This window comes from Macaca thibetana, chromosome 8 (genome assembly GCF_024542745.1).
Source record: "Macaca thibetana thibetana isolate TM-01 chromosome 8, ASM2454274v1, whole genome shotgun sequence".
NCBI lineage: Eukaryota > Metazoa > Chordata > Mammalia > Primates > Cercopithecidae > Macaca > Macaca thibetana.
The window spans coordinates 100,347,363-100,360,677 of NC_065585.1; the positions used below are offsets into that span (position 1 = coordinate 100,347,363).

The 13,315-nt window shown below is 46.0% G+C and overlaps 2 protein-coding genes across 7 annotated transcripts in view; one reads left to right on the forward strand and one right to left on the reverse strand.

The window, feature by feature from the left end:
• Positions 1-1,687, reverse strand: part of HOOK3 (hook microtubule tethering protein 3) — a 137,895-nt gene extending 136,208 nt beyond the window's left edge. Inside the window, exon 1 of the mRNA XM_050800387.1 lies at positions 1,379-1,687. Coding sequence (XP_050656344.1) covers positions 1,379-1,435 — 57 coding nt within the window. The 5' untranslated portion in view covers positions 1,436-1,687. The remainder of the gene's footprint in view (positions 1-1,378) is intronic.
• RNF170 (ring finger protein 170) overlaps positions 1,283-13,315 on the forward strand; it is a 44,608-nt gene continuing 32,575 nt past the window's right edge. The window contains exons 1-3 of one of the 6 annotated variants that reach the window (XM_050800438.1): positions 3,596-7,848; positions 9,885-9,960; positions 11,254-11,397. In XM_050800438.1, coding sequence (XP_050656395.1) covers positions 11,261-11,397 — 137 coding nt within the window. In that variant the 5' untranslated portion in view covers positions 3,596-7,848; positions 9,885-9,960; positions 11,254-11,260. Of the gene's footprint in view, positions 1,329-1,843; positions 2,090-3,595; positions 7,849-9,884; positions 9,961-11,253; positions 11,398-11,843; positions 12,525-13,315 lie in introns of those variants that run through there. The other 5 variants (XM_050800437.1, XM_050800436.1, XM_050800435.1 and 2 more) reach the window with 5 other exon arrangements.

A 13,315-nucleotide genomic window follows, 5' to 3' on the forward strand; every position in this document is an offset into this window, starting at 1 on the left:
GTTTACAGATGTACAGATTCTGCCAAATCTATTCCTTCCACAATATCAAAGAATTTAGTAATTCTTTCCTCTCTCTCTCCCCTGCCTAGTCAAACCTCGGCCACATTATGCAACTTACCAGTTTTCCTCTCTTCTGAAATACAGCAGTGAAAGCCATCTCCTTGCCTGGAGGCAGAACTCATCAGAAGTGTAAGCTGCATGCTAACTACATACTGCTGCTAAAGATGTGAAATCCCCGAAATGGTCTGATATGCAACTGGCTACGCAAGCTCTACCAAGTCTATGTTTCAAGGACAGAAATTGATTCGTGACGTAGCCAAATTATAAAAACCTCAGACTATTTTTACTAATTTTTTTAACAACCAACGTAAGGCAATACTTCTCCAGTCTTTCCAGCAAAGTGCCTTGCACAGGATCGTGACGTCTACACTCCAAGGATCCTGACTCGTAACCCAAGACACCGCTAAACAGAATTTCTCTCACATCCGTATTTTACCTTTAAAAGTAATACAAATGCTGTAGTCGCCTCCATAAACACATCCGTAAACATTTAATTAACATTCTCAGCAATGAGTGAAACGGAGGCTCCCGAAGGCAGCGCGAGGTCCGCCCCGGCTCTGCGCATCCCTCTCCCTCCGCGGCCGACGCCGCGGCAAGAACGACTAGAACCCGGGCGTCGGTTCCCCGGCCGCGTCCTGAAGACCCGGCTTCAGGAAGGAGCGGCCGCTGACGTGAGAGGTGAGTGTGTATTTACTTCAACGTGTGAGAAATCTAAAACCGTTTAAGAATTCAAAATCAGAATCCCACACGCTGTACCCCAAGGCCTTCGAGTTCCATTGTTGACGCCCAGACACCTCCAGAGTCCTTTAAACGTCTGCCCGACGCCTCTGACAGGCGTCCGCCCCTCGCTCACTCCCATCCCCAGCGGCGCCTCGCATCGGAAACTGGGTCCCCGGGCGCCTCCCGCATTCTCCCCACGCTCCCTCACAGGTGCTATCAGTTCCCGGGCCGGGGCCGGGCCCGTCCTCCGCGAACGCTGCAACAAAGGCGAGGAGCCGCGGCGGGTCCCGGGCGCGGAGCAGTCAGGCTCGGCCGCCCCCGGAGCTCGGCGCAGCCCCAGCTGCGAGGAGCCGCGCGGATCCCAGAGTCGCCCGCCGCGTCCCCAGCCCAGCCCTGGCCGGGGTCCGCCCGGAGTAGGACGCCTCAGGCCCGGCAAGTTTCTCTCGGACCCTGGGCCAAGCCTCCTCGCCCCGCCCGCCCCGGGCCCCGGATGTGACGGAACCTTCGCCCGCAGCGCTCGCCCCCCGGGCCGCGCGTGGAGGGTCCCGGTAGGTGGGGGGGGAGGGGGTCTTCCCGCCAGCCCGCGGCCCCCACATACCCAAGTGAGGAGGCTCTCGCACAGCTCCGCCCGCTCCAGCGACTCTACGCTGAACATCTTCCCCGCCGCGGCCGGGCAGCGCCTCCCGCCTGGCCAGACACCGCCGCCGCTCGGTGGGGGGATCCGGGGGCCTGCGCAGCTGACTCGGCCTCAGGCCCGCTTGCTCCTTGGATTCGGCCGCCGACTCTCGCCCAGCGCTGGCAGCGGCTCCGCACCGTCACCCCCGGCGCCCCTCCTTCTCTTTTCAATCGGGACCGCGCGCCAACCGCGCGCGACTCCGGCCACGCCCGCCGGCCCGCGTCCCCGCCCCCGGCCGCCCACACCGCTCCTCCCCGGCGCCGCCGCCCTGGCTGGAGCCGCGGCCGAGGAGCCACTGCGCACGCTCGCGCCCCGGCCGACCCGCGCCGCCGCCGCCGCCGCCGCCGCCGCCGCCGCCGCCGCGCGCGCGCCCCCGCCACCAGCTCGCTGCGTGTCGAGGCGCGCGCGCGCACGAGCACGCGCCCCGCCCTGGAGGCTGCGGCGGCGGGTCTTCCTCCGCCGTTCGGTCGCGCCCTCGCGGAAGCTCGGCAGTGCGCGTGCGCCCGCACCCGCACTCCAAATTAGAAAGGGGACGTGTACTGGGTTGCCCGGGAGGGGTGGCGGGAGCGGTCCCGGAAATAATCTGTCCTCTGTCACCGGGAACTGGCGAGGTAGTTCCTTCGCGGTGGAGAGGTACGTCCGGCGCGCGGCGGCCACGCCCACCCTATCGGGGCCAGCGGAGCCGCGGACGGCGGGGCCTGGCCGTCTTGGGGTCGCTCTGGCCGCCGAGGCTCTGCGGGTCGGCGGGAATCGCCGCCTCCTCCCCCCCTCCTCCCCGCCCTCCTCTGGAAGCCCCAGAATCGCTCCGCGGCTGTCCGGAGTCGCCGGCGACAGTGGAGGGGCCGACGCGGAGAGCGGCTGTAGTGGGCTTGGCCGGCGGCGAGGACACCGCCGCTCCCTCTAGGGTCGCTCGGAGCGCGACCCTGAGAACTCTCCTTAATGCAGGAGGGGTGTGCGCCCGTTCGCCAATCCGTAAGGACCCCGGCCGACCCCGGGCCTGCGTTTCTCAGCGTTCGGAGTTGGCTTCGCTTAATGGCGAGGCGGATCGTTCTGGAGCTCCCGCCTCTTTAGAGGCACGATCTCTCTGCAGGGCTGCCGATAAATTTTTAACAGATATAGCATACGCAAAAAAGTGCATACGACATACACGTTTAAAGAAGAATTAATAAAACACCCAGATAAAAACGAAAAGGGCATTGCCGGCACCCCAGGAGTTTCTCACCCATACCCTGTGCTCCTTTCGGAGCCTGATTCTCTCAGCCTGATTAGTGTGATCTTTTCCTTACAGTTTTATCATCTGTGTGTGCATGCAATCTCGTTTATCTTTGCCTGTTTTCGAACTTTTGCGGGTAGATGACAGTGTGTTGTTTTGTGGTTTTCAATCAGTATTAAATTGGTGTACTGTGTATCTATAGGTAATTTTCATTGTTGCCTAGTATTCCAGTGCGAATAGAACAGTGAATCCATTCTACTCTGGGTGGGCGTTTTGTTCAGACTGATGCTACTCAGAACAAGGCTGTAAACATTCTGGTGTACCTGGAACCTAGTGCAAATGTGTTGGAATTCCAGGACATGCGCCTTGGAGTCCTTAGAGAATTGTCGATGCAAACAGAGAGTATGCATAACTACCAGCCAATGCCGAGTTTTTATTTGGAGTGCGACAAAGCTAACTTCCCAGGGCACACTTTCACTTTGCTTTGTAGTTCCTGGAACCCCTTTCCCCCACTTTTTTTTCCATTGAGAGTAGGTTTTCTCATTGAGCACTCAAAACTACCAAGACAAGGCCGGGCGCGGTGGCTCAAGCCTGTAATCCCAGCACTTTGGGAGGCCGAGACGGGCGGATCACGAGGTCAGGAGATCGAGACCATCCTGGCTAACCCCGTGAAACCCCGTCTCTACTAAAAAATACAAAAAAAAAAACTAGCCAGGCGAGGTGGCAGGCGCCTGTAGTCCCAGCTACTGGGGAGGCTGAGGCAGGAGAATGGCATAAACCCGGGAGGCAGAGCTTGCAGTGAGCTGAGATCTGGCCACTGCACTCCAGTCTGGGCGACAGAGGGAGACTCCATCTCAAAAAAAAAAAAAAAAAACTACCAAGACGGCATTGATTGGGGTTTTGTTGGTGGTGGTGGTGGTGGTGGTGGTTTTTGAGAAAGGATCTTGTTCTGGAGTACAGTGGCGCAATCTTGGTTCACTGCAACCTGTCTCCTGGGCTCAAGTGATCTTCGTACCTCAGCCTCCCAAGTAGCTGGGACCACAGGTTCAGGCCATGATGCTCAGCTAATTTTCTTATTTTTTGTAGAGAGGGGATCTCACTGTGTTGCCCCGGCTGGTCTCAAACTCCTGGGCTCAAGTGATCCGCCCGCCTTGGCCTCCCAAAAGTGCTGGGATCACAAGTGTGAGCCACCGAGCCTGAGCCAGCATTGAGTTTTTAAGGATGCCTTACAGAGTACCACTTGATAGTTGACCCCTGATCCTTTAGCATTTTGTAAGTGTAAAAAAAAAAAAAAACTTACCTGAAGTATTCTCAATGGTCTTTTTTTCAAGCATTCTTCCCTACACCAAGGGCAGAGAAACCTTTAGAAATTACACATATGTGGCCGGGCGCGGTGGCTCGCCACTGTAATCCCAGCACTTTGGGAGGCCAAGGCCAGCGGATCACGAGGTCAAGAGATCCTGGCCAACATGGTGAAACCCTGTCTCTACTAAAAATACAAAAATTAGCTGGGCGTGGTGGCGGGCTTCTGTAGTCCCAGCTACTTGGGAGGCTGAGGCAGGAGAATCACTTGAACGTGGGAGGCTGAGATTGCAGTGAGCCGAGATCACGCCACTGCGCTCCATCCAGAGGACAGAGCAAGACTCTGTCTCAAGAGGAAAAAAAAAAAAGTTACACATGTGTATCTTGCCTGTCTTTGGTTCCTGTGTTGGTGCCTCTGGATATTTGTCAAACTAGAGTTCCTACATTCCTTATCAGGTTATTTCTATCGAATTTCTAGCACTTTTAAGTGACCTATAATCTTGTAGGCAAACAAATGAAGTCAGTGAGTATATGTCACATTGACTTACGCCGGACTCACATGCAGCTTGTCTTTAGATGGGCAGACAAGATGCTGGCCGTACTGGAGTGGCTGTGGCTGTGCTGTCCTGAGCACCCTTCCTCCAGTGGCCCGGGTTTTCAAGGCTTTGACACAATTGACCTAAAGCCTCCTTTTTCAAGCGTGGCTGCATATCCACAGTGCTTTTGTGCATGATGTTGCGTTGTTCTGGAGGTTTCATTTTGTAATTCCAGTTATCTTTGATGAAAGAAATTAGTAAAAACGTTTGGATGTGAGTAATTGCAGAAGCCATGTGGCTGTCAAGTTTCTACATGAGCCTTAGGGTAAAAAGGCACTGAGATTCTCTCCTTTGTTCCAGGAAGTCCTGGAATTTCCTATTTTTCTCTTATTTTCTCTATGTGGTTTATTTTTTTCCTTCCCTGAAAACTTTGGAAATGCCTGAGGAGAGGTGAGTTGAACTTGTCTTGGCTGTCTCTTACTCCGGTTAGTTGGAGGCTGGTTCTCACCCACAGCTGCTTATTGGATTAAAGAGGGCATGTCCTGTGTGACAGTGCTCCAGATTGCATCCTGTCTTCCCAGGGAACACATACTTAGAACTGTGATTAAAGAGAGTTTGAGATGCTATGTGGAGCAGCTCTGGGGCAGGCATGGCTAGTTTTTATCGTAGTTCTGCCGAGTCCTTGGCAGTTGTTAATAATATTAACCAAAACACTGTAGCTTCCATTTACTGAGAGCCTATATGATGTGCCAAGCAGTATTCTAAATGCCTTACCTTCATTATCTCATTGTAAACTTCACAAGGCAAGGCACTTCCCCCCATACCGCCTGCCCCCAAAAAGAGTGGCAGTTTGATATGGTTCAACCTAATGCCTTTTACATATGAGGAAGCTGCGACAGAGACTTTATGTAAGTCCAGGGCTGTCTGACTCTGGAACTTGTGCTGCTTTGCTGTCTGAAGATACTGCTCAATAAGATGTAGCCAGCTGAGCAATAGCAAAGCCAGTTTCTTTGCAAACTTCTATCAGTTATACTGCACAGTTTCCAAGATGGATGGGGTTCAGTTTTTGTGAATCTTAAACAGTTCAAAACCGAGTATTAGTAACTCTTCTTTTCATATTTTATAGGATACCATGAAATAGATTACATTGCATGTTTTATGCATTTAATAACGTTTTTGGGTTTAATGTAAATAACATTTAGTGGCCACTACAACATGTAAGACCCTGCTCACTACTAACAGGAATAAGATACGATTCCTGACTGAAAGGAGTTCATTATTTAAAAATGTATTTTTAATTTTTACGAATGTATAATAGTTTTACATATTTATGGGGTACCTGTGATATTTTCATACAAATATATACAATGTGTAATGATCAAATCTGGGCAGTTTTTTGAGACGGGGTCTTGCTCTGTCACCCAGGCTGGAGTGCAGTGGTGTGATCTTGGCTCACTGCAACCTCTGCCTCCCAGGTTCAAGCAATTCTCGTTCCTCAGCCTCCCGAGTAGCTGGGATTACAGGCATGTGCCACCACATCTGGCTAATTTTTGTATTTTTAGTAAAGATGGGGCTTCACCAAGTTGGCCAGGCTGGTCTCAAACTCCTGGCTTCAAGTGATCCACCCACCTTGGCATCCCAAAATGCTGTGATTACAGGCATGAGGCACTGCACTGGCCTGAATGTCCAAATAATGTGAAAAAATAAAATAAATAAATCCAGTAAGATGTTACTTTATATGCTTGGAACTAAGTGCTTAACATTCTGTGATTAATAATAAATTTTGAAGGTGAAGCAATTGAGCACAGTATCTACATATTCTAAAACTAAACTATAGTCACTTGTAGATTCTGTAAATATTTGGCACCAATAAACATTTTTGGCTGGGCGTGCTACTTCACGCCTGTAATCCTAGCACTTTGGGAGACCTAGCTGGGCAAATTCCTTGACCCCAGGAGTTCGAGACCAGCTTGGGCAAGATAGTGAAATTCGTCTCTACAAAAAATAAAAAAATTTTAGCTGAGCTTAGTGGCGCACGCCTGTAGTCACAGTAGGAAGATTGATTGAGCCTGGGAGGTCGAGGCTGCTGTGAGCCAAGGGTGCGCCACTGCACTCCAGCCTAGGTGACAGAACAAGACCCTGTCTCAAGAAATAAATTTTAAAAATTAATTTATAAACATTAATTTGAGCAATATCTTTTTCAAAAAGGAAGTTCATGGTGTAGTGAGAGTGTTTAGCAGTTGACATGCCAGTCATGCCACTTAGGTCAGTGTAGGTGCCTCCAGAGTAGGCACCGTCAGGAAACTGAGCGACTGGGTGGTAGATGAGAATGGTCACTGACCGGACATTGAAGCTCTATTTGCATACCAAGAGAGGAAGCAAGTATTGGCTTTATTTTTCTTGTTAAAGTAATTCATACTTGAAAGAATTGAAACTGAAACTGTGTCCTAGGGAGGGTGTTGGTCTGACTTTGCCAGTCCAGCTGCTCACTGATAACCACTCTAATGCTAGCTTTGATCTGGCCTTTTCTCTATTCTGAAACTCTGAATCAGAGAAATTTAGCAGTAGAAGGAAGTGAAGAAATAAAGTCACAGTTGTTAAGCTAAAATAATTTAAAAGGTCAAAATTGAGTTTAAAGAGAGTTTAAGTGTAAAGGTTGAGGACAGGCCACCTGGGAAAGGACAGATTTAAAAGCATGGAAGTCAGTGCTCTTAGTTATAGACATTTGGGATTGTTTATATAGACAAAATCCTATAACAGAATTTTAATATCTTAATGTAAGGCTTAATGTACAGTTATAATGATCTGATTAGTCAAGGTGTCTTTTTTAGGGGAGAAAGAGTGTAACTGTCATGAGATCCCTGTTTGGGGCACCATCTGGTCTGAGTTCCATACAGGGCAATAAAAGAGGCAGTTAATCTGTAATAAAGATCAGCAGTTAGAAGGAGGAGATCTGGTCTCTTTTAAAAAAAAGACTTAGTCTTTTCTTAGTTGTTTATAGAACAAGAACAATCAGGAAGAGTTAAGCTAAAAATCTAAGAAACAGAATTGTAAACCTGTTACATGACCCAGATCATAGTCACATCTCTTTCAAGGCTTAAGGCGTTTTAGAGGTTCTAACAACTTTTAAATTTTATTTACTTTTACACAGTTGTTGTGACAGAATTGGAACTAAAATTCAGGGCTCTTCATGTCCAAGCAACAACTGCTTGGGCTTCAGTTTACAGCCTGTATGGTTGGACAGAATCAGCAGCACTGTTTAGTTCTGGATAATCACTGACTGAACAACAAAAGTTGGAGAACAGAAGTCCTCGATTTTGGAATTCATTTTCAGGACTGAGGTATATGTCATCTCCCCAAGTAGGAAATTTTGTTTCCTATTTCTCTTCTGGAGTTTTAAATCAGACCAGCCTCTTTCCAAACTGAAGTGATGGTACAATACCTCATTTTTAGGCACTAGCACCTACAGTTGCTTTTTTACTTCAATTTTATGAGAAACTATGGCAGAAGTTGTGCTATAGAAGCCCCCAACAAGCAGGTCAAACGGCATTAGTAGATCTCCATTTGACAGCCTGGCTTTTGTTGGGATTTCCATGGGACAAGAAAATGTGGTGCCCTTCTCTTTTCCTCTCAACACTGCTGGGAATATCTGCTCTCAAATGATGCAAATGAAATAATATGGCCATGCAATACTTAAATATCCTGGATCTCTGAGCTCTTGGAAATGTACATGAAGCAATATTTTAAGAGTATAATCGCAGGCCAGGCACGGTGGCTCACACCTGTAATCCCAGCACTTTGGGAAGCTGAGGTGGGTGGATCACGAGGTCAGGACATCGAGACCATCCTGGCTAACACGGTGAAACCCCGTCTCTTCTAAAAATGGAAAAAATTAGCCAGGCATGGTGGCCGGCGCCTGTGGTCCCAGCTACTCGGGAGGCTAAGGCAGGAGAACCCAGAAGGCGGAGCTTGCAGTGAGCTGAGATCGCGTCACTGCCCTCCAGCCTGGGCACAAAGCAAGACTCCGCCTCAAAAAAAAAAAAAAAAAAAAAAAAGCATAATCGCATAGTAGTCAAATATAATATATATTATATGTATATGTTGTATAGTATAATTTATTTGCATTACCATTGATCGCACCTTGAAGGACATAGAAACAAATGTAATGCATTTTTTTAAGTACAAAATAATAAACTGCCTAAATGTATGGCATAGGAGAAAATGTGAGTAGGAATAATTACAGTGCATTTGTTTATAGACTTAACTTACAAAGCACTTTCACCTCTGTTAATTTTTTTTTTTTTTTGAGATGGAGTCTCGCTCAGTCGCCCAGGCTGGAGTGCAGTGGCGAGATCTCCGCTCACAGCAAGCTCCGCCTCCCGGGTTCACGCCATTCTCCTGCCTCAGCCTCTCGAGCAGCTGGGACTACAAGTGCCTGCCACCACACCCGGCTATTTCTTGTATTTTTAGTACAGACAGGGTTTCACCGTATTAGCCAGGATGGTCTCGATCTCCTGACCTTGTGATCCGCCCGCCTGGGCCTCCCAAAGTGCTGGGATTTCAGGCGTGAGCCACCTCGCCCAGTCTGTTAATTTGTTTTAACCTTCACAGCTCTGTGGGATAATTAGAGGTTGGAAATCTTGACATGGGGGATAACATTTGGGTTATCTTTGAGCAGATGCAAGTAGTTCTCACTGCCCTTAGGACTTTTGAAACAGCTATAGCATCTCTAATTTTAAAAGAGGAAACCTGATGAAATAAAAATCTAAATTGACTCCATGGCCCACCTCTAGCTTATTTGAAGCTCTTCAGTTCAATTGGCAGCTCATTTAACTGTTCTTTTGAATAAAAATACTGCAATTAGAGCTCTTTCTGTGAGTTTCTTGGTGTGCCCCTTCGTAATGGCTATTTGAAACCAGTCATTAAAAGTTGCATGTATCAGGCCATTACTCCGTGTAAAGCTGATGAAAGCTGCCTTTCATCTGTTTGCGTAGGTTTCTTCCAGGAGCGATAATTTTCTTACTAGCAGCCAGTTCAGATTATTTTCAAAGGTGTTGAGACGTCTATACTCAAAATACCTGACTAGTGATGATATTGAATAAAACTTATTTCAGCTCAGTAAGTTACATAAATGCAGAACTTTATTTTAATTATTCATATATATTTAATTGAATATTTCCTTAATTTCTCTTTAGGTGTATTATAAGACTTTGACACTTCCTGTTTTGTCTGAAAAAAATGTGAATTACCTGTGATATTTGGACTCCAGTGTGATTGGGCTATCTCCCCTCATACCTATAGAATTGGGTACTACCATTTTTCTCTAGTGTAGAGTATGGGAAGGAAAGTTTCTTATCCTCCCTTTTCTCTTTATAAGGAAATGCAGCATCAAAGTGATTCTATATTCCAAGCAGTTCAAAGAATTCTGAACCATAAGCTGAGCTTAGTTTCAGGTGGGCAAATAGTTTTTCAAGCACCAGAGAATTTTCATTATTTCAAGTAGTTTTAGTATAACTATAAATGTTCTATAGCCTAAATGTCTTTTACTTTTCAAATTACTAACACTGTAAGTATGGTAAGTCACTTTTATTTAAACAAATATCTGTTAGGTCCTATTATGTACAGGGTATATGCTAGAGAATATGAGAATGCTTACAGAAGACTATAATATATTTTCTTTCCTGTCAATACATGGGTAATGCCACAAGACATACACATGCTGTGAGGGGGAAGAGGGATCTGATCTATGTAGAGAATTTATTTGCTATTCAGGAATAAGAAAAGAGCAGTTGGACAAGAATGGCTTTTATTTATTTATTGTTTTTGGCGGGGAGGGGGACAGGGTCTTGCTCTGTCTCCCAGGCTGGAGTGCAGTGGCGCTATCTGGGCCTCACTGCAACCTCCGCCTCCCAGGTTCAAGCGATTCTCCTGCCTTAGCGTCCAGAGTAGCTGAGATTACAGGCGCACATCACCCGGCTAAATTTTGTATTTTTAGTAGAGACGGGGTTTCACCATGTTGGCCAGGCTGGTCTCAAATTTCTGACCTCAAGTGATCCACCTGCCTTGGCCTCCCATAGTGGTGGGATTACAGGCGTGAGCCACTGCATCCGGTCCAAGAATGGATTTTTTTTAAAAGGGGTTAAGCTTGAAGAGGAAAAAACATTTTTAAAAACTACATAAATAAATGATAAATTATGGTAATTGTTTTCTTTAAAAGAAATAGAATTTGACTGGGTGCAGTGGCTCATGCCTGTAATCCCAGCACTTTGGGAGGCCGAGGCTGGTGGATCACGAGGTCGGGTGATTGAGACCATCCTGGCTAACATGGTGAAACCCCATCTCTACTAAAATACAAAAAATTATCCAGGCATAGTGGTGCGCGCCTGTAGTCCCAGCTACTTGGGAGGCTGAGGCAGGGGAATTGCTTGAACCCGGGAGGCGGAGGTTGCAGTGAGCTGAGATCCATACCACTGCACTCCAGCCTGGCAACAGAGCAAGACTCCATAAAAAAAAAAAGAAAGAAAGAAAGAAAAGAAAAAGAAATAGAATATTGTACTCCACAAAATAATGTGTCTGGCAAATTTTAAAGAACTCAATGATGGGGAATCCCTACTGGAGTTGTACTTAATTGCAGCCTATCAGAAACTAAATATGTTAGAAGTCAGTTATATTTACATTGTTTTTATTAGTATATTTCATTTTCACTGTGTCATTTGTAACTCTCATCTTGTTTCTTCTTATTTTAGACCTGGAATGGCCAAATATCAAGGTGAAGTTCAAAGTTTGAAACTGGATGATGATTCAGTTATAGAAGGAGTAAGCGACCAAGTACTTGTGGCAGTTGTGGTCAGTTTCGCTTTGATTGCTACCCTGGTATATGCACTTTTCAGGTAAGACTAAGGACAAAAGAATTGAATACATTTGCAAGGATTGCTGACTTTTTGACCCCTAATAATGTATAATACTTAATATGAAAAGCAAGTAACAGAGCTCAGTGATTGTAGATGTTTACTAAGGTATGTTATTTTCCACAGGGCTTTGAATCTAACACATATATTTTCTGTCATCAGCTGTCTTACCAGATAATAATTAAATTCATCATCCACATTTTGAATAAAATATTAGTATTTTCTATTGGTATATGGCAATTAAAAAAACTTTAATTTTCATAATTAAATCCGTCAACTTGTAGGTGATACAGATAATAAGTACAAAATACCTTGTTTTAAATGGAAAAATTAAGGCAAAAAAAGACTTGTATAGTAAAAAGGGAACTAATGTTAGAATTAATTTAATTTTTTAACTTATTTATTTATTGATTTATTTTTTGAAACAGAGTCTCACTATGTTGCCCAGGCTGGAGTGCGTGGCACTATCTCAGCTCACTACGACCTCCACCTCCTGAGTTTAAGCAATTCTCTTGCCTCAGCCTCCCAAATAGCTGGGATTATAGGCACACACTACCACACCTGGCTAATTTTTTTTTTTTTGAGAGAGTTTTGCTCTTGTTGCCCAGGCTAGAGTGCAATGGCACTATCTCAGCTCATTGCAACCTCTGCCTCTGGGGTTCAAGCAATTCTCCTGCCTCAGCCTCCTGAGTAGCTGGGATTACGGGCATGCGCCGCCATGCCTGGCTAATTTTGTATTTTCAGTAGACGTGGGGTTTCTCCATGTTGATCAGGCTGGTCTCGAACTCCCAACGTGAGGTGATCCACCTGCCTCACCCTCCCAAAGTGCTGGGATTACAGGCATGAGCCACTGCACCTGGCCCTAATTTTTTCATATTTTTTGTAGAGACAGGGTTTCGCTAGGTTGGCCAGACTGGTCTCAAACCCCTACCTCAAGTGATCCACCTGACTCCGCCTCCCAAAGTGCTGGGATTACAGTCATGAGCCACTATGCCCAGCCTATTTATTTATTTTAGAGACAGGGTCTCGCCGCGTTGCCCCAGTTGGACTTGAACTCCTGGACTCAGGGAGTCCTCCCATCCCAGCTTCCCAGGTTGCTGGGACTACAGGTATGTACCACTGCACCTGATTCTAAAATTAATTTAGGCTGGATGTGGTGGCTCATGCCTGTAATCCCAGCACTTTGGGAGGCTGAGGCAGGCGGATCACTTGAGGTCAGGTGTTTGAGACCAGCCTGGCCAACATGGTAAAACTCTTGTCTCTACTAAAAATACAAAAATTAGCTGGGCATGGTGGCAGGTGCCTATAATCCCAGCTACTTGGGAGACTGAGGCATGAGACTCACTTGAACTCGGGAGGCAGAGGTTGCAGTGAGCCAAGACCGCTCCAGTGCACTCCAGCCTGGGCAACAAACTGAAACTCTGCCTCAAAAAAAAAAAAAAAAAAAAAATTAAATTAATTTAAATTGACTATTATAGACTCAAGAACAATATTTAAAAGGCTCAGCTGTCTGTCTACCAGTATGTGGAAACTAGATAATAAAGTAGAAATTTAAGAGTTAATACATGAAGATAGGTTAAATTTTGTATAAATTATAGAAAATAAATTTTTAAAATTATAAAATAGAAAAATGATTCTAAAAATTACAAGTAAGTGTATTTCCTGTATAAATTATAGAAAGAAGTATTAAACAAAATGTGAAAACTTAAAAAATTGGTGATTAATTTACTTTTTTACCTCTGTATTGATAGTCTCTTTTTAGGGTAACATTATCTTGATTACAATAGGGTATTTTATAGAGTGATAATCCAGAGTGATTGATACTGGTGATACACTGTGCATATCATGGGGGAAATAATGACTAGATGATAGCAGAGTTAAGTGAACTCCACCAAGCAGG